At 44.0% G+C, this 20299-nt stretch overlaps 1 protein-coding gene across 2 annotated transcripts; it reads left to right on the top strand.

Moving 5' to 3' along the window:
• The first annotated feature begins 692 nt into the window (after positions 1–692).
• Positions 693–7207, top strand: rps19 (ribosomal protein S19). Of its 2 annotated transcripts, none has more exons than XM_037075530.1 (6): positions 693–779; positions 1552–1622; positions 1847–1947; positions 3100–3283; positions 3985–4039; positions 7153–7207. In XM_037075530.1, the coding sequence occupies exons 2-6, from the start codon at positions 1552–1554 to the stop codon at positions 7180–7182; spliced, it is 441 nt and encodes a 146-aa protein (XP_036931425.1). In that variant the 5' UTR covers positions 693–779; the 3' UTR covers positions 7183–7207. The 2 variants fall into 2 exon arrangements, with proteins under 2 accessions (XP_036931425.1, XP_036931427.1); XM_037075532.1 differs by lacking the exon at positions 693–779 and adding an exon at positions 839–862.
• The last annotated feature ends 13092 nt before the right edge of the window (positions 7208–20299 follow it).

The following is a 20299-nucleotide window of genomic DNA, read 5'->3' as shown; positions in this document are numbered from 1 at the left end:
TTTCACAAAAAGTGACTCTTTTCTGCCGCGATTTTAAATATAGCCGCCATACTTGTTGGTAAATTGTGGAGGTGGAGACCCTGAGGTGAGTACACATTACACAAGTAGAGGATCATTGTAGGCTAAATCAACACCATAGGCTACATTAAATGAATCATTTTCTGTGTATCCCCAGTTTAATAAGCCCAGTGCTTGTGGCATCAGAATCCGTCTCATAAAATAATCTTTTTGCCACATTTGTCATTGGTTATGAGCATATATTCAATGTAGATTTAATTCTTCGGGGTAATAAACACAGTAAAAGCAGAATTTCGGTCACTAGGGGTAGAGTCGGAGACAAAAATAGCCTGCTGTTCACAGATCTGGTTGCTGTGTCAAGTTTTTCAGGCACAATGGAGCCGTTCCGTGGGAGACATTTTGACATGTCAAAGCTGGAAAAGCACAAGTGACATTTTCCAACATTAATGATGGCTGCATTCCATTTAGGTGGGCTGGTTCCAGAGGTCTGGCACTGTGCTTGCTCACTCACTGACATGGCTTACTGGGTTACTTAAGTGACTGGAGCCATCGTTAATGTTACTGGTTTTGCTTTGTCCTACTTGGAAAGACGTGGAAAGAGGGCATACTCTGTTATCATATCGTCACTCACGAGACTGTGATGAGAGGCATCGGTGGGAAAAACAACGGTCCAAGTCTCGCGTAACGAAACGAGATTTGCCCGTTTTAACACGAGTCGGAAACCCCGTTCCACCCTCTTCCCTTCGCTGTCCACAAGCAAGGTAAAAGCGCTATTCTCTGTCCTCGCGATTTGCGACACTTTATCGCTTTAAATATTTAGCATTTACAGTCGAAACGCGGCCAGGTGGGATATAAAGCACACGTTAACATTTTGGTTGAGCTTTCGGCCAGGTTATTGGACCTGTTGGTGTGTTTTACAACGAATTAACTTGGATGTGGCGCTCTTGCTCTATGTGTGATAGTAATGGCTGCCCCCATGCTACCGCGTTGAGGCCTGCTAGCTAGTAGCTAGCGGTGCTGATTTAGATGTCTTACTGCTGAAGTATAACGTTAATATTCATATTACCAGGACAGACATCGCTTAAGCAAACCATATTGTGTGACATCGGCTAATTGTCTGTACTTGGAGCTACTAGGTTGACGTCTAAACTGGTTCAGCCCGTTCCGGTAGCTGGTTGCCGTTGAGGAGCGCTAGTGTCTCGCTGCATGTGGAGCTAATACCGGTGAAAGCGTGCAGCTGAGAGCTCCATCACATGTATCAGATCAAAGTTTATAGACTTACTGTATCTGGAAATTGAAATTGTTTACAGTAACATCACGAGATAAAATGAGGGGATCGGTCGTGCCCGCACATCACAGTCGGATTTTGCAGTGCTAGTGCAACTGATGTCGTTTATATAGTCACGATGTGTTTCACGATTAATTATGCTTATTCTACCGTATAGATTCACTTTTAAAGACGTAAAAAAGTGTATTTCAGATTACTGAAACTTGTATTCAACGTAACGTCAGTATCTTCTTTATCATCGTTAGATGCCGGGTGTCACAGTGAAAGACGTCAACCAGCAGGAGTTTGTCCGTGCCCTGGCTGCCTTCCTGAAGAAGTAAGTGTTTTAAGACTTGTTATCCACATTTTATTCTTGGCATGTCAAATTGTTACTCAATGAGTGACCATATAATGAATCGAGTCCTTAGTGAAGAATAGCGCTTCCGTCTTATTTTTAATTGTAGTACTTGAAGTGCGTGTGGAGCAACCTGTATGATTTATGTTTATTTTGAGGTGTGTGTGGATTATCTGTAACCATGTAACCATCCTTGTTGTTCCCAGGTCAGGAAAGCTGAAGGTGCCCGACTGGGTGGACCTTGTCAAGCTGGGCAAGCACAAGGAGCTGGCTCCCAGTGATGAGAACTGGTTCTACATCAGAGCTGGTATGTCAGCTATTTGTGATCATTTTGGGTTCTCACTGATCATATCTCTCAATCTTGGTGTGTATGTATGTATGTGTGTGTGTATGTATGTATATGTATATGTATATGTATGTATGTGTGTGTATATGTATATATATATATATATATATACATATATATATATATATATACATACATATATACACACACACACCTACATAAATATACATAAAAATATAATTACACACACACCAAGTTAGTTGAGATGTATACATCAGGGCAATGTTACTCAACCACTTGCTGCTGTCTGAAGTTATGGCCACCCCCGATGGGATCTTGCTGCATTTCACATTGCTGCATGGATGTATTGAAGATTGTAGAATTCAAATGTTAGCAGTTGCTGTAAGTGCAGTCTAGAAATGTCAGCAGAAACTCCTGCTGTGATTTGATGCCCAATTGAATTTCCGCTTGTAAATGGCTCATTTTTCCAACCTTAAGAATGATTAACATCCTGTATAAACACACTGTGGTTTGACAGTACACGTGTGAGAAAAGTCAATTTTGTTTCCCAGTAATTTTCACTCCAGTGGATTAAGATCCAGTTGTGACGCTTGTTGGGGTCTGTCTAATAAGCATGCATTGGCCAAGTCATCCGTGGTGCACATTTGTATTTTATTATAATGCAGTGTTGTCCCACAATCCCCCTTTTTTTTAAAAAAAAATCCCAAAATTTGCTGTGATTCTTAAGATATTGCAACTGGCCATATTGTGATCTCAATATTTAAATTAATTGTGCACCCTACTGTCCACAACATCCCCTCAACATCGTTTTGCACTTGCATCATGAAATAGTGCTTGAAATCATTGTCACACATGGTAATGTGTCTTGTCTTTTTTTGTAAATTACTCAGGTTAAATTTATGTCACTGCTGCCATAGCTGAAAGCTGTAATGAAAGTGGAGATAATTGTACTTTTGGGTGAAGATGTAAAAGTTCTTTTTGATCTCTGATCTTGATCACCTGCTCATGAATAAACTTAGACTTTAGTTCTTAAAAGCCTCAAACCCAACTATATCTTAGCTTCTCTATATTACCATGTTGTGATGGAACATTTGGAAGCATTTAAAACTGACGCTGCATAATGATGTAACGTCACCTCTTGTTCTCCCACAGCATCCACAGTCCGCCACCTGTACCTCCGTGGAGGTGCTGGTGTTGGTTCCATGACCAAGATCTACGGAAGCCGCCAGAGGAACGGTGTATGCCCTGCTCACTACAGCGTGGGGTCCAAGAACGTGGCACGCAAGGTGCTTCAGGCCCTTGAGCTGCTCAAGATGATTGAGAAGGATCCCAATGGGTGCGTGCCTTGATATCATTATACATATAAAGCTGTAAATATTGTCAGATTGTTGATGATAAACTCCTCGAGTGGCAGTTAAGTATCCACAAATCTCACACTTCTGTTAAAGATCTGAGCCATGTGTTAGGATTTGTATGTGTAAGCTTTGTTCATGCTCATATTAGATGGCATGATGTGGTGGGGTTTTTTGTGGGGCTGCTGCAAGTACCGAGTAGTTGGCAGCCTCTATACATGTGGTCACACATGATTGCAGTCTTGTCACATGTAGATCACAATTTCCTTTTGGCATTTTCATCTTTGCAGACCCAGTAATGTGATTCTGGATAACTGAAATCTTTAAATGCATGAGCTTGAACTTTGCTTTGGGAGTCGGCAATAAATATGTAATCACATTGTATTGAGGGGAATAATTGATTGGCTTGGTTTTTATTCAGTTCAAGTGGGCAGGAAAATCAAATTCCAATTAGAATTGCTTTTGTTTCAGGGTTGATGATGAATGATTTAGGCCGATGTGTAGGATGGTGAATTGATATGTGGCCTTGCCCGAGTATAATACTGTGGTCGAAGTGGTGTTAAGTAGTTATTGAGGACTAAAGCAGTTTGTGTATTGATTTTTTACCATGTTACGTAGTTTTGTGATTTCCGTTATGTTTCTCAGTTTTCCTATATTTTAACATTTGCTGGTCTGTTTCCCTCAGTGGTCGCAGACTAACCTCCCAGGGAACCAGAGACCTGGATAGAATTGCTGGCCAGGTGAGAAACTAATCTGTTTTACACTACATTACTTATTGTCATACACACCAGTAACTTGATTATTTGAGCACTTGGAGCATAGTAAAGGTCTGAGAATCTGAGGGTTGTTTTTATACTGTACTACATTCTTTTATCTATGTTCCAGGTGCATCTCTATTTTTACTTTCCCTAAATATTTGAGTAACATGTACTGTAGTGTGGGTAAGCTCAAGCAATGTACTGTTCAAAGTAATCTGATATATCACTTAAAACTGCAATTACTTACACAGCTTAACTTTAAAAAAATTCAAAATTGCATTTTAACATAGTACACAAGGGACCAAGCCTGACAAAGTGAAATAATTAGGGTTGGCAGAAACCAAGGGGAGTGGGGGCAGGAGCTGCTTGTAACTGACATTTTACTTGTGGATGTTCATTACACAACAAGGGCAATGTCATTCAGGCTATGAGCGTTTGTTGTATCTGGAAAGGACATGCTCATTTACTGATGTTGTTTGAATGCTAATGAGCGATATGACCACTAACACTGTTGGCTGTACACTGTAGATGCGTCTTGCCTTCAGTTCCTCCACAACAACAGTAATTGTTGTACTTGTGATCTATATTGAAACATCAACCTTTCATCGTATAACAAGTTGAGCCACAGGAAGCTTGATTTATGTTTGTTGTTATGGTCTTGGTTCATTTGTTAATGTGGCTTGTACAGAAAGAGCAAGTGTTGTAGAGGTTAGCACAATTTTCCTGAGGTGGCTGAAGTCTAATTTTTTCCTAATGTCTTGATAATGAAGAAACCTAAAGTGGTGTGGACTACCTAGTCCCTTAAAGTGCAACCATAGCACTGATAAGTTCAGTATGATGTATGCTTCTGCCTGATCTAACTGACCACTAGGCCCCAGTTTCTGGGGTTCCTTAGCTGTTGAATTAAAATCATTAAACCTCATGCTAGCCAGCAAAGGTTGTTTTCAAGAACTATGGGTGTGGTGAAATATTCTTTTGCTAAATGTTCCTAAGAGAGTGAAGTGACCCAGAAGGAAGTAAATTTGCTCCCATGATAAGAGCTGTTTGTATTCTCTAAGGGAATGTACCTAAAACGATTTCCATTGTATACTTAAGAATAGGATACACTGGACCATCCTTAAGCAAAAGAAATGAGAATTCAGTCTCCCAGTTCTTTGCAGCGGCAGCATTTAAGCCAGTGCACCACTCGGCCGTTCATAAAACCAAAGATCAACTTCTCACATTACAGATCCAGCCTCTGTCAGCACTAACATCTTCCAAATACAATTAATTTGAATCAAGGTGCTTAGTTGTGTTGGCGGTTTCTTCAGTTATTGCATGCATAAGCTTCTAATCAGATCTTAATTGGAGAGAAAGAGAAATGCAGTGTTATGATACAGTAATAGATTTGTCTCTGACGCATAGTGCGTATCTTGCATAAATTGAAATATCTTCATGAAGACTTTTTTTTTTTTTTAACACTACAGCTGTAAGCAAAACTGTGCCATAGGTCAAAAATATATGGTAACTCTTAAAGTATCATGTGATGAAGTGGGAAGACAGTGCATGGATGCTATGAGGCTAGGCATGTTGCTCAAGATCATAGATAATACTGCAGCGTAGGGAGGATACACTGAACAGAGGTCTGATTGTAACTGTCAACAGACACAGAAGTTTGTACACGACCCTGAAACCACAGAATTGTGGAATAGCATTAGGTTTAATGGGCGAACAATGTTTTTCTATCACGTCCACATTTGCACTTCTCCTCTGCTCCTCTGATCTCTCTCTGTTATGAGTGTGCATCAGACCTTTTTAATCAGTTGATTTTAATGCCCAATTAGATGTTACTGTGGCCCTCAGCACCACAAATGAAGGCCTCGTACTTTTCACCTGGTTGTCATGTTTTATGTAGCCTGGATTAGACAAGGTAAGAAGGAATTATCAGATGCACCTTAGCAGTCTATCTTCAGAACCACTGTCGAATAATTACGTAGCCTAGGGAAAGTTTAGTTGGATTGTTAGCACAGAAGTTGTCTTTTCCCAAGTCATGAGTTGCCCTTCATGTCTTTTCCTCATGTTAGCCATTAGGGTTACGGAGAAGAGATTCATAAAAGGACATTGAAGGCAACTAATCGACAGCACTTGTATGCTACACCATTTAAGTTATGTTTAGACGCTCTACGATGGTGCCATCAGTGTGTACGATCACAGAAATATCATCTTCTTGCTTTGGTCCACAACCTTGTCTGTTGCGGGAGTACAAGGCCCCAGTGTCACTAAAGCATGCAGTGTGTTTTTTAAAGCACTTGTCCTTGGGCAAATTTCCCTCTGCCAGCCAAGTGTTATGTGTCTTGTGTGGCACACTACTGGAATTGTTTGTTGGCTTTCACAAAAAACAAATCACAGTTGGGCCTGTCAAAAATGAGAGAGGCAGCCGCGTTGTGATAATCCAAGGGTAAAAGGGGTAAACATGAGGAGGGAATTTCATGCTTGGCAAGTCTGCCGTATGGCACCAGTTTTCTCCTTGTTTACCCATGCTAATGAGCAGTATGCAGATGAGCAGACCTGGGCTCAGCCCCGCCTACCTGCTGCACAGAACTGGCTGGATGCATGTTTGTTTTGCTGCGCTAGCTCCTCACGGATCCCCCTTGTGTGTTGTAGTTTGATGCTTTTAAAGAGTTTGTCTTTCTTTGCAAGTAAGATTTCTGTGTACTGTCAGACTGTACATGGTGTTTTTGGCAGCAACTGAAACACAGAAAGCCATTTCTCTTCCAAAGTGTTCACTCTGTAGTCCCCTTAAAATGGCATTTTGATAGCATCTTACTCCCCAAAGTTTTCACATTTCCTGTTTCAAAGACAATATTGCAGTGAGCCTTAATGTGGTAAAGAATATACGATAACTCAAACTGATGGAATATTAAAGAGTTTGGATACTTCATGTAATCGTGACAGAAACGGATGAGTTATGTGTGCCATTTGTCATGGCAGCATGATGAAACCATAATACCATCTTTTCTTTCAGCTAGTGATTGTATTTCAAAGGTGCTACAAAACACTGTCTGCAACAGGGCTCAAGAGCATGCCTCATGATGATTTTTGCTTTCTTCCCACAGGTTGCAGCTGCAAACAAGAAAACTGTTTAATAAATCATTTTTGGAGAAAGTCAAATGCTGTGGTCTTTTTTTTATTTTTTTAAAACGAACATGAGGGCATCAGTGGTCTGAGTAATTTGAAGTGCTCTGCTCATCCTTGTCAAAGATATTTCTTGAAATTGATCTTTGTGGTCAAATCTGTCTGGTCATGGTAAGAGCACATTGATTACAAAGGATAAGATTGTAGACCCAATGAGCTGTTTTCAACCCAAGTATGAACATTTTAAGAGGTGAGTTTGCAAGATGAAACCCATACTAATGCCTGAAATCATCCCAAGCTGGCTTTGTCCTGCCTGTTTTTAAATGTCATTTTGTCCAAAGGGCAGCAAATGACCATTAGTTGTAGTGTTTTTCAGATCCTCATATCCTCTGACCAGCAAAAGCTCACTACAGGGGGCCGTTTCATTAAGCTTTTTCAAAAGGCTTCCTGGGAGCTTTTTATATCAGCCGGCCAACATGGTACATCATTGGTGTCCAATTGTCCTGTCGCAGCATCAGTCAACACAACCATTTTAATATTTACTGTCACAGTGCTCATGATCCGATTCAGTCCACACAAATTGATCCATGATACCATGACAACCAAAGAAAAGTGTTCAGTCCATAAAGGCGCATGATTACATTTCCATAAGCAACACAGTTGGCAGCTCAATGGCCGGGAAGGAATGATGTCATGATTTAGCTGCTTCATTAAGGGCCACAGTGCCACCTAGAGACTGAAACAGGCGACAGCACAGTCTTGAAACATCTCAACGTAGTCATTGAAAAAAGTAATAGAACTATTGGATGGAAAACGAAATATCAAAACTGGTATGTTTGAAAAGGTGTTGCAACAAATATCTGTGGCCTTGCTGTGTGTGTGTGGGGGGGGGGTGAATGGTTGTTTGAAGCAGCACTTTACTGCTACTCCAGATTTGCCAATTTATCTTCTAAAACAAACCAAATGGTGAAGAACAAAAAAAAATATTAGTTGAAGTTGAAAATGCAGCCAACATTTTCTAACATTTTCTATATAAATATATATATTTCTGGTTTTCAGTTTGGCTAAGTCAGATACTTTCTTCTTTCCCAGGTAGACACACTTGGGCACGGTCTTGCAGGGAGGCCAATCAGTGAGAAAGCACTTGACTGATTTAATTTGGCGGTGCTCCTGAGATCCTGCAGAGGGTGCCAAAGCCTATAGAATATCCATCATGGCCATACATACACTTTGGGGTGATTACCTCTTGGGTTCCTTCACAGTTGCCCTTTTTATTCTCATAGCATCAGCCTGTTTCCAGAGAATACTACAAGTGGCAGCATTACTATTAATTTCAGGATAGTTTTTTTTTTCTTAATGGTTGATTTATTTTCTAATATCAGCAGATTCCCTACAAATTTGTTTAGCTGTAAAATTCATAATACACAATGCTTCTCAAAATGTGTTTGTCCCTAGCTTCAGGAGGTTTACAGAGAAATGTGATACGCAGGGCCAATTGACTGTAAAACATCCAATCTGTTTTCATTCTCATTCTCAAATTGGGCCAGTGGAGCTTCATGTGCTAGTGTTTTTTTTTTTTTTTTCTTGTTCCTCAGCAAGCCTTGAGGCAACAAAAGTATGAGCACAACCACATGAGGAGGGGGGATAGATTGCAGTGCAGTGTTCTCATAATACAGCCTCTATCCTTCCCATTTTGAGATAATACAGATAGCTTTTATATTGTTAACTCAATTCATGTCCAGATTTTGAAGAACAAGAAGCAGAAGGCATTGTTTGCAGACGGAGCTGAGCTGCTGCTGCTGCTGCTGCTCACAGCCTGCCGCGAGCTCAGACCGCGTCCTGTGTTTGTGAGATACTGTGTGTCATAGATCCCTGGACAGTGAGCCGGCTGTGTTTGCCAGCCTGTCAGCCACTGTATCTGTGTGTGTACAGTGCACATCATGTCGCGCGAGCTGCCATGTCAAACTGAGCACATGTCTGTCTCATCTTTTTTTCCCTCTCTTTATAATGTCAATCATCATAAACAGCTCATCACATATTCCGCACATCTCTCAGGAAATATTAATCTGCTGTCTCTTTTTTTTATGCGCTGCCTCATTCTCTCTCACTCATCCCCTCCATCTCTCTGTCCTCCCGCCGCCCACACCCTCCTTTTTTTCATTTGAAGACCAGCTGTTCCTGAACACCTGAGCCCACTGTCTCTCCCCTCCTCAGGCCCATCCCTCTCCCCCTCCCCCGTTCTGCCTTCATGATCCCTCTTCTCCTGCTACCCTGTAATTTGGGAGAGGGAGAAGGATAAACATGTCCTTGAGTGGTGGCAAAGAAATGTGTGGAATCCACCAGAGGAGGGCTGCCATGTTTTGCTCCCCTGCTACCGTTGGACTGCGTGTGTGTACATGCTCACATATGTGTGCTTTGTGCGTTTGAGTTTGGCGTAAACGTGTGCCGTGTTTTCGAGGCAATTTCAGCTTTGCTCTCAATTTGTTTGTCCGCCCGATTTGTCATTGTGTGCAGTCCAATTATCAGCAGGCTCCACTATAGCAATTATTGCCGTGGAACAATTACCACTTTAACAAATGCACATCCAAGTGGTTTGTCGTGTGTGTGTGTGTGTGTGTGGAGGAGGCTGCACCTACTCGCTCTCCCAATTCTTTGGCAGCTCAGCTTGATCATGCTGAGAATGGATCCAGACCTGCCTCTCACCTCCTCGGGGCTGGAAACAGCAGATAACTAAGAAATGTCTCTGCTGCACAAGTCTCTTCTAAAATAGAACCGCTATCAGGAGAGCTCCTACACACACGCGCGCACACACACACACACACACACACACACATATACACTGTTAACCCACAGCCTCACGCCCTGTGGCACATTTTCCTCAGAAAACCCAAGACATACCTCAGAAAGTTTTCCCAGCATTCCCAGTCTCTGGCATAATGAGTTAGCAGGGTTTTCTCGGGAAAGCTGACAGAGATCCCATAGAATCAGCTTCTGGCTTAGACGAGATAACATCAGCCCTTCCTGTCGAACACAACACAATGCCTTTCTCATAATATGCATTGCCTTCTTCTCAAAAGCATGATCCTGTGCTCCGTTCAGTTTGTTTTCATGTGTGTGTTTTAAAAACCTTATTTTTGTACTGATCAGTATTTGGTTTCATCCTTGTCAGTGTGTCCTGCTGTAAAACTAAAGTCTTAATAATACACATTACGGTGGCTGCATCAAACCAGCACTCAGTGTAGAGGCCACATGGGGTGTGTTGATGCTGTGTGGCGAGGAACTGCCCTCATCTCCGCGAGTGTGTTTATAGAAATTAGCCTGAGGCCAAAAGGTCAGTGTTGTTTTTAGCAGAGAGCCGAGCCGCGGCCCTCTGCATTACACGTCTGTAACTCCTCCGCTACCAAGGAGCCCGGTGCACACACTTATCTCTCCCAGTGGGTGCGTTAAAGCTGACTGATGGATGGGTTTGGTGTTTGTGTAGAATGAAAATGTTCGACCTTGCTGACTTCCTGGATAGTTTTAGGGGTTTTATATACATCTGTCCACCGTACGTGTGTTGCTGTTCTTCTGTGTGCTGTCAGCCCTAATCCCTCATCCTGTGTTTGGCCTGAGAGCAGGTGGTGCAAACACGCAGCGTGCCGCTCAGCCTGCCTGGCACCACAGGGCACTGTAGCACTGCCCCACAGCAGGTGTGTATATACAAGTGTGTGTGTGTGTGTGTGTAGGCGAAAACACTCACCATGTGTCGATGACTTTCGGGTCTGTGTGGTTGTGTGTCTCCTTAGATCGTGAGTCTGAATCCCCTCCACCTGTCACAGAGGGTGGGGTGCAAAGGGAGGATGACAGGGTGCAGAACAGATGCTGTCTACAAAGCCAGCCGAACAGTGTGTCTTCTGTGTGTGTGTGTGTGTGTGTGTGTTGGCCACATTATGTCTGCATCGCGCCCGTCCTCGTGTGTGCGCACATTCAGATCAGAGCTTTCAAGTCGTTGGCACTTTGATGCCACTGCCCTGCGCTTTCTTCAGCCCAGAACAAAAGAGTGACGTGAGGGGAGACAGCCAGAGACCAGTGTGACACCCAATGACTGTGGAGATAGTTGACGCAGTGACAGACTGATATACGAGGAAGTGTGTGTGTGTGTGTGTGTGTGTTCATGTTCGGAGCTCTGCGCTTCATCTTCTCGCTATCTGTCCCGCAGTCTCCTTCCTATCTCCCTATGTGTCTGCGGGTGGGAGGAAGTATCTCCAAAGAAAGTACCGAGCTGAGGTGTCAGAAACTGACCAAGCAATGTCTGAACTTAGCTGACAAGGGAGACGCCTCGACTCACTCGCCAGGTTCCTAAGGAAAAAAAAACAAAACTGATTTCTCATCACCCCTCAGCCCTGACAGGTCTGTTTGCCCTGCGGAAATATTTCCGAGGTTCAGCACATGCATGAGAGGAGAGTTGAGATCCTCTTTGGCATGCTCCATTTACTGTGATTGGTTGAGCTAATCTTTTGCGCTTTGTGGTCTCTTGCAGAGCTCCATGTCATGTCGGATCGACTGTAAACACGAGCGTTTGACTGGAAAACTGTCGGCTTCGAACTCTCAGCGTGTGACAAGCTGGAAAAATTTGATTTGAGGTTCAGATGTTTCCAGGTTGCGGTGGAGAGTGTGTGTTCTCCAAAAGTACGCAAAATGTCCGTTTGAGATGCCACACTTTTCATGTTGGCTCTGAGAGTTGGAGGAGTCATCGCATTCATGTATGACAAACACACCAGTCATGACTTTCGTGGCTCTAGGGATGGCAGTTTTGGTCGGCCCACCACTTTGTTCATCGCTGAAGTATCTTGACAATCCTCTGATGGATTGCCATGGCATTCTTCACACGCAGTCATGGTCCCCAGAGGATGGCCATGGTGAATTCGATGAACCCCCGATGAAGTGAAATATCTCAACAGCTGTTGGATGGACTGCCATGAAATCTACATGAGATGCTCGAGGTCCCGCGGGGCCATGTTCTTAAGAATGTCGCGGTCCTCTGACTTTACCTCCAACGCTGCAGGCACGTCAGTTTTTGACACATATCTCAACATCCAGATATGGATTGACACAAAAATGGGTTTTGTACCTGCTCAGCTGAGTTTCGTTACTGTTGACTTTCAATGATGTGCATTTCAGGATGAGTTCACAAGGCGGTTAAGCTCATCTTAGTTTGGTTAAAGAGTGGTTTTGTTGATTTTTTACACTAGAAGTGAAGCGAGCTCTTGTGAAACAGTCAACTCACGTCTGCACAGACCTCCCAGTAGAAACGATGAGGGCCATACAGTGGGGCGCTTGCTTCTTGTGGTACAGAGTGGTATTTTTAGCCACCTGGGGCTAGCTGGTTAGCATGCTAAATTCTGTATACATCTCTGCAACTCAGTACGTAGACATCTTTGACTTAATGCCAGCAATGTTGTTTCCTCACATTCTGTTCATATTTTGAGTTAAAACTAAATTTCTGGCCACGTCTCACAAATCGCCCCTTGGAACAAGAAAACTTTCTGACCTCTCGCCCGCTTTCCATCCTCTGTTTTCCACTGAAGCCTCCTCCACCCCCTCCTCCAACCTGAACAATCCCTCAGACTCTCACTTCACCGCTCTAATGATCTTTCTCTTTCAACCTTGCTATTGTAAGCCTGCATTCCCCTTCTTCCTGCTATCTTCTTTTCCCTATTACCCTTCATCCTTTATCCCTTAGTACCATTACTACCCTATTACCCCTTCCCCCCAGCCGTACCTCTCATCAGGACTAAAAGCCCTCATCCTCTTGCACCACCATTGTGTCATGCTTCACCTCAACTAATAAAGCTCCCGTGCTCTGTACAAATCCTGATCCTCCTGATTCTACGTTTGATATGATTTAAAATGAAACCTTTTCTGTTATTTTGAGGGAACACGTTAAAAGGTGCTGTAAGATTTTTAATAAGAAATCAGTGGATGCAGAGAAGTACTGATGATGTGAATGGTTTTCATACATCATGTGGATTTGCCAGTATCATTAGTAAATTTGACGTGAAAGCTAAAATCTATGAACAAAAAGAAACTTTGTCATGGCCGATAAAAGTGCTGCAGATGTTGGAAACGTTTCAAAGGATGATTTGATTTTATGACTACTTGGGTGATATTTTCATACTTTGGGCCATCATTTCTCCCGCTTATAATAAAATTGTACCCATCAAAGTAATTGCTGAGATCTGGCAACATGGAAGACTTGGCTGCAGTCACGTCCAGCATGGCAGAAAAACAGTCGGATGACCAGACGGGTCGGAAACAAGCCAGCAGGTGATGGAAGGTAGGTACATATACTCCAGATGTGTACTTGTACTTCTGCTCGATTACATTTTTTTGCCCTTTTTGCTGAGGTAAAATCCCCCCATGTGAACAGTTTAGCCAGATTGTCTAAATCACTGTGTGGAGGTGAACCACAAAGTTCCAAATGTACTTACTAATCTGTCATACAAACTGAATAAAAACAGTACAGTTGGTCAAATTTCCACCAGGCAGCAGATTGAGTCGTAACTGTACCATCGGCCTGTCCTCCTGGTAGTTCTGGTTAACCCGGGTTCTGTGAGGAGCGCCTGCTCCTCTTTCTTCTACATCCCGCCATTTCCATGCTTGCACGATCTAAGATGGCAAACCTACGCTGCCTCCGAACACAGAGCCTGTGTCTGTGTGGCTTCAGTGTGATTATCTCGTGACTTTCCAAACATGTTTCTCAATTGAATTTTGGAGGGTGGCTGCATGGAGCCGCGGAGCTCCACTACCCTTCCTCCACTTTGTACAGGATTGGCCGCGGTGCCGCTCTTTCATTCACAGCGCCCGGTCCGGTTGTGTTGTGCTTGTACGTGTGTTTGCAGCGCAGAGTTGCAGAGGTTAGTTGAACTCATTTCGAGCTGCTACACTCGCCTGTTTCACACTGTGACCTCCTCGGCTCACACCGGCGTCCTCTTCCCTCCGCCTGGACAAAGTCCAACATGCCCTTATTTCCTCTTTCCTCTCTCCTGTCTGTTTTCTTGTCTCTTCTCTATCCTCTCTTTACTTTCACCATTTCTACCCCACTGTAACGCTTCTGTGTCCCTACACCTGTTAATATTATTCTTTTGTATTTCTTCTTCCCTACTTGCCTGCATGTCTTTATCTCTGAATTTTCTTCTCTTTTTCTTTTTTTCATCCCGAGCTCAAGTGTCCTTGGATCCAGGAAACCTTCAGTCTGTTAATGGGCTTTTGTTTGTGTATCTTGCCTCCCTGAAGAGATGTAGATAAACCTGCCTATCCTTCACTGTTGTCAATGGGCTACTGTCTGTCTTGTGCACACATACGTGCTCGTGTGTGTGCGTGAGATAGAGGGTGAGGAGAGACAGGGAAAGAGTGTGTTTGCGAGACAGACGGAGCGAATTGTGGAGCGTGCGTGTGAAAACACTGTGACAGAGAGGTGAGGTTGTGTTAGCAGAAACCTTATTAACTGCTGAGCTGCTTTCAAAGCTTCCTCTTCTCCATACCCACAGTTCTCAGTCAAAACAAACCTCTCCACTCTCCTCTGTCCCTGCCAGGAATAAATTGTGCTCTTTTTAAAAGAAAAAAAAGAAAACTTTTGCAAATGCAGAACGGCACACTTCTGCACATTTCAAGCCGAAAAAACAAAATCAGCATTATTTTCGCTTTCTCACTCACACAGTGACACCGATATGATATTCTTCCAGTTGTTCTGGTTTGTGAGCCGTTATTAGCCGCCATTTGGGGACCTGTTGGAATTTGTGACTCTGGGGTGAGCGAGGCACCGAGACCAGAAGCTGCATTTGACCGCTGACAACAATCGTAGGAAATCACGCTGTTCCTCCGCGGGGACCCATCTTCTGAGAGCGCATTTAATTTGATGAGCGGATCCTGCTGTGGCAGAGGTTCGCTACAACATTAAGCTAACATTATGCACCAGCCCGCGGGCCCCGCCGAATACAGGCAAGCAGCAAATCACAGGGTCACGCCTCCGTGGATCCAGATAGAGAAATTGTTCTCCTGGTTTCTCTCTGTCTCATTTTCCCTTCTCATTATTTCATTTTTTTTCTCTTCATTTTCCATTATAGTGTTCTCACCCACTCTCTCTCTGTCTCTCACTCGCCTTTACTCCCATCTGGCTCTTCCAGCTGAGGTCAATACTCACCCCTCTGCTGTAGCACCAGGACACAGGAATCTCATGAATAGCAATGCACCACACTGGCAGAACCCCCCCCTGACATTTGGAAAGTGTGTCTAAAACTGAAATTCATTTCAGTCTCCTGATTGGAACGCAAAGAGGCTACATCCTGTGAATGTTTATTTCATTCAATTTCAATAAAAATCAGGAACTTTTATTTAAAAAATCAATCATAATTTCTCATTTCCCCCTCGTGACGGTTCCTAACACCTCTCAGCTGTTTCTTTCACTTCACGGTCGTTCGATCACTCTCTTGAGCATCAGTACAGCGCGGCAGGCGTCCTCGATCGGCCTCGCGTGCTTATCAGAAGTGCGTTGGATGTATAATGTTACACTCACAGTTGATCATCTCTGTCTGCCTTCCCAATGCAGCCACTGAAGTTCAAGCTCGGACCACCTGAGAGGTCGGCCTGAGTTTATTCACATGAGTCTCGTCTGGTCCATTAGCGGCCTGTGTGTGTGTGTGTGTGTGTGTGTGTGTGTGTGTGTGTGTGTGTGTGTGTGTGTGGGGGGGCACCTTTGTGTCTGAGCTAAACACTTTGAAACAGTTGTGATCTAGTTTCACGGCAGTTTTCAGCCCTTTCCGGAGTAGATTATTCCACTAGGTCAGCCCCCCCCATCCCCCCCACCCGCCTTCTACTTCTGCCCGAAATGTTTTTTACCGACCCTCCTCGTTGCTCCTCGCATTTAGTCCTCACTTTGTTGCCGTCTAACTCTGCTTCCTACATTTTCCCTCTTCTTAGCCCCCCCATCATCTACCCACCCACACATCCATGTTCCCTTTCCTCTCTCTCTCTCCCTCTCTCTGCTCAGCTGGTGGGCCAGCCAGGAGGCAGTGCAGACGTTTGAGGAGCGTAATCTGCTCTTTCTCCCCATTCCCATTTCCATTTCAATCCTCTGTTCACAGCTGGAACCAAGGCGCTTCGCATGCAGATGAGCGAGAGTTGACTTTTTCTTGAGCATGCATTCAGACAAGAGATGGGCAGGAGACGAGGAGGAGGGAGAGAGAGAGAGAAAAAGGGGGGGCGCACTGGAGGCAGAAGAATGAAAGATTACGTGATGAAGCAAAGCAACAGTTGCTGACAGAAGGGAATCATTCCATACAACTTCATTGGCATTCATCTTTCACAGAGGAAGATTACATTTTTTTTATTTTTCTATTTTCACGGGTCACAACACTTTCCAAACAAGAACAAAAACAGGACAAAGTGACGAGGAAACACAGTCCATCAATCAAAAAGGAGGTCTTGGCGCGAAGAAAAAAGAAAGAAGTATAAAAAACAAAACAATGCACGACGGGAATAAAAGACGGGCTGGTTGTGTGTCAGATATGTAAAACAGTTGGGACTGTGTGTGAATGAGAAGCAACAAAGTGATTCAGAAGTGTGGATTAATAGAAATTATCTCCAGATATTTTGAGGTACTTCACGTCTGAATAGGTGTTTCTTAAAAATGAAGGACGGACGGTTCTCTCAGCGACTCAAACTGTTTTCATGCAGATTTCAACGTGACCTTGCGCCAACTGAAATCCTGCCTGTAATTCATATTAAAAACAGGAGAATAGGAGTGTGAATAGCGCAGAGGGCCCTGTGGTTGTTGCTTCGAAACCTTCAACGCGATCTCTTTTGAATAATCAACCGCATGCAGATTCATACGGAGCTGATTCACTCCCCGGACAAGCGAGTCCATGCACCAAAAAACCAAAAAGCTTCAGTTTTGTACGCTTCATGACGCATCATGAACTGAGACCATCTCTGTTCTTCTCCTGCCTGAGGTCGAGGGCTTCGTCAGCCTCCCTCAGATCCTGACAGCGATGACTAACAACCACGAGGTCATCAGCGAGGGCATGACATGGCAGCCGGGCCCATGCTGATGACATCAGGGCTCTGTTTATCGGTAGAAGCTGTGTCATACTGGACTGTGATGACCGGTGAATATGGAGGATTGTTTTGGACTTTGGGAAGTCACGTGATCTACCAGCAGCATCCATTATAAGCGCTACAGTTACGAAACATAGACGCTAATTGATGTTATTGTTGTGGCACGGGGGCCCCTAATGCAGCTCGCTCGAGTGCTGCGCAGCCGCCCACTCGGGTTTCAGTCGGATCCCATTTATGGCAAAAAACCATCTGCTGCCAATTGATTACAAAAACGGGTATCGATTTGAATGTGGCCAGCTCAGCAGCAGATGTGATTCGCTCATGAGCGAGGCAACGGACTGTGACCAAATGTGCCGACCACTTAATATGGCTGTTTAATATTTGATGCCACTCCTCACTCCTTGAATCTCAAAGTGTTTTTTTTTAAAAATTTTTTTTAACAAATTTGTTTGTGTTAAATCACAAATGATAAAAAAAAAAAAGACACGCTTGGTGAATTGGCTTGAAATTAACGTAATTGAAAGTCGGTCTCCTCCCTCCACGCGGGGCTCGCCCCTCTCGCCCAGCCACAGCGGCGTGATAAACAGCCTCGCCGCAGAGTTGCATTAAATCTCGTCATGCTAAGTGGTTGACTCAGCCCAGCAGGCCGAGCCAGACAAACTGCGCTGCTCCGGTCAGAGGGCGCCCCGCCGGCTTGCAACTTCTCACTTTGGCTTTTATTGACAGATACCTCCTTCTCTTTCCGCCCGTTCTCCTTCCCCTCTCTCCGGCTCTTGCCCCCGGGTCAGTCCGCTGCAGTCTGAAACACGTCAGCCTCTCCCTCTCTTTCCCTCCACTCGATCGCTTTTCTTTTGATCGTGGCTGCACTCAGAGTCTTCCCCTCTGGCTTTCACCCTCTCTCAAACCACATCTCCTTCCCTGCTCTCCCTGCTTCTTTCACACTAATTGACTCTCCACATCTCTAACAGCCACCTACTGCTGTCTTTCTTGCCGATCACTCTTATTTTTTTTTTTCACCCCCACCACCCCCCCCATTTTCCCTTCATCCTCTCCGGCCGCTAATGCCCTCCCGTGGAGCCGCAGAACTCCGTATTGATGGCAACACTTGGCCACGGTGCGTGAGCGTGTGTCACGGTTCCTCGGCTCCCACTGCACATTCATTGTGGCTCTAATGCCATAATTACCCCCCATTATGGGCAAGAGAGGGCGAGAGAGAGTTGGTTTTCAAAGAGAGAGACATAGACTGGGAGGGAGGGGAGGAGGGTGGATGTGAGGAGAGATGGATGATGGGGGGAAGATAGGTTGGATGGAGAGATGAGTGAGGGAGAAGATGCTGGTCTCTGACAGGGAGAGTGAGGAAAAATATGTTTGGAGATTTGTTTGCTGGTCAGTAGATCAATCAGATTGGTGTCTTTCTTGTTTGTCTGTCTGTGTGTGTGTGTGTGTGTGTGTGTGTGTGTGTGTGTGTGTGTGTGTTTGTTTGTCTCTGAGTGGGAGACAGGGGGACAGCCTGGGACCGTGCCTCCCTCAGGGGATGGCATAGTGGGGAGCCACATCAGCAGAGATGTAATGGTTCAGGCTCCACTGGACGCCCACAGATGGGTCCGTCACTTAGAGAGCAGCAGACACCCACGCACACACACAGGTGGAAGAACAGATCAGGCAGCCGCAGAGAGGCACGGAGATAAAAAATGAATAATAATAATAATAATAATAATAATAATAATAATAATAATAATAATTGGAGCTTAGACACTCAGATAATGAGCCGTTACCTGGACTGTGATTGAACATCTCGAGAAAAATGTGGGCTCCGGTTTCAAAAGCTTCGCTATTTCCACCCACTTACAGGCTATAAAATAATAAATCATCAAAACGATACATCTTGTTTTTTTTTTCTGGCTTACTTAATTAAGCATCTCATTTCACTAATTTATCATTTCAGCGTGAATGTTCTAATGAGAGAAAATGGTTGAATCTGTAGTGAAAAAAAAAAAAAAAATCTGTTAAATAACTTCAATTGTATCTGTTGATGTGGTCCGTTTCTGTCAGAACAGCTGCTTAACATGGAGTTTCACATAGAAACGCCTCGTTTTCTTCTCGTGAGGCTGAAAATGGACAATTTGTCGGACTGGTTAGTGGTTACACAAGCGTAATGCGTGTGTATTTGAGGGTGTACACAGCGAGGAGGCTGTTTAAATTACAGGATAACAGATGCTCGAGGTCACATCGGAAAACCCACCGGGATAGCGTAAACATGCAAATAAGGGCGCGCGCACACATGTAGCTGCGCCATTTAAGTTTGACGGAGGTGGTAACACTTTCACATTGCTATCACAACCCTGGGGCGGACGCAGAGAAAATGCAATTGCCTGAAATTCATTCAGTGCTGAAGGATGATTAATATTCTATAAAATGGTTTATGTATTCGCATTCAAAGCCTGCGGGTTCCAGTGCAGAGACGACACCGACGTGGAGTTGGTGTAGGCACGCTAAAGTCCACACAGCCCAGAAGGCATGGAGAATTGTGTGTGTGTGTGTGTGTGCGCGTGTGTGTTTGTAAGCAACAGAAAGTGCAGTGCAGAGACTTTGAAGGCAAAGGGCTGATTCCTAATTAATTTTTTTCTCTCTGAGAGCTGCATTTACATGCGGTACGGAAAAAAAGACGTCTGAAGAAAAGCCAACTGAGGTTCACGAGTAGAAAAGAGTATGCTGCGTGAAAAAAAGAGTAATAATATAAAATTATATTCATTTAGAGTGTTGTAGGAGAGTCGTGTTTATGCGGGCTCGCTCTTGAAACTCATTAAACTGTTCTGCCCAGCTCCCTTTTCGAGCCTGGCTTAATCATTTCAAGTAGATAAGCTTCCATTTGTAATTCTGTATCAGATCGCGCCTGGAAAAAAAACACATTGTATAAATTAGAGAAACACCATGAAGAATCAAGTCATTACAACATTTAATTTCTGCACCTGATATGACATTAAATTAAACGATCAACTGGGGATTATCTCGTCTATATTTAGAATAGTCACT

This window comes from Acanthopagrus latus, chromosome 17, assembly GCF_904848185.1.
Source record: "Acanthopagrus latus isolate v.2019 chromosome 17, fAcaLat1.1, whole genome shotgun sequence".
Taxonomy (NCBI): Eukaryota; Metazoa; Chordata; class Actinopteri; order Spariformes; family Sparidae; genus Acanthopagrus; species Acanthopagrus latus.
Note: the sequence above shows the minus strand (reverse complement) of the source record. Positions and strands in the feature narration are given on the sequence as shown.

Excerpts from the sequence above, each read along its gene's own strand:
- rps19 (XM_037075530.1), top strand. The coding sequence starts at position 1,552 with ATGCCGGGTGTCACAGTGAAAGACGTCAACCAGCAGGAGTTTGTCCGT. Across the intron at positions 1,948-3,099 it reads CTGGTTCTACATCAGAGCTG|CATCCACAGTCCGCCACCTG; the intron begins GTATGTCAGCTA and ends GTTCTCCCACAG. Across the intron at positions 3,284-3,984 it reads ATTGAGAAGGATCCCAATGG|TGGTCGCAGACTAACCTCCC; the intron begins GTGCGTGCCTTG and ends TGTTTCCCTCAG.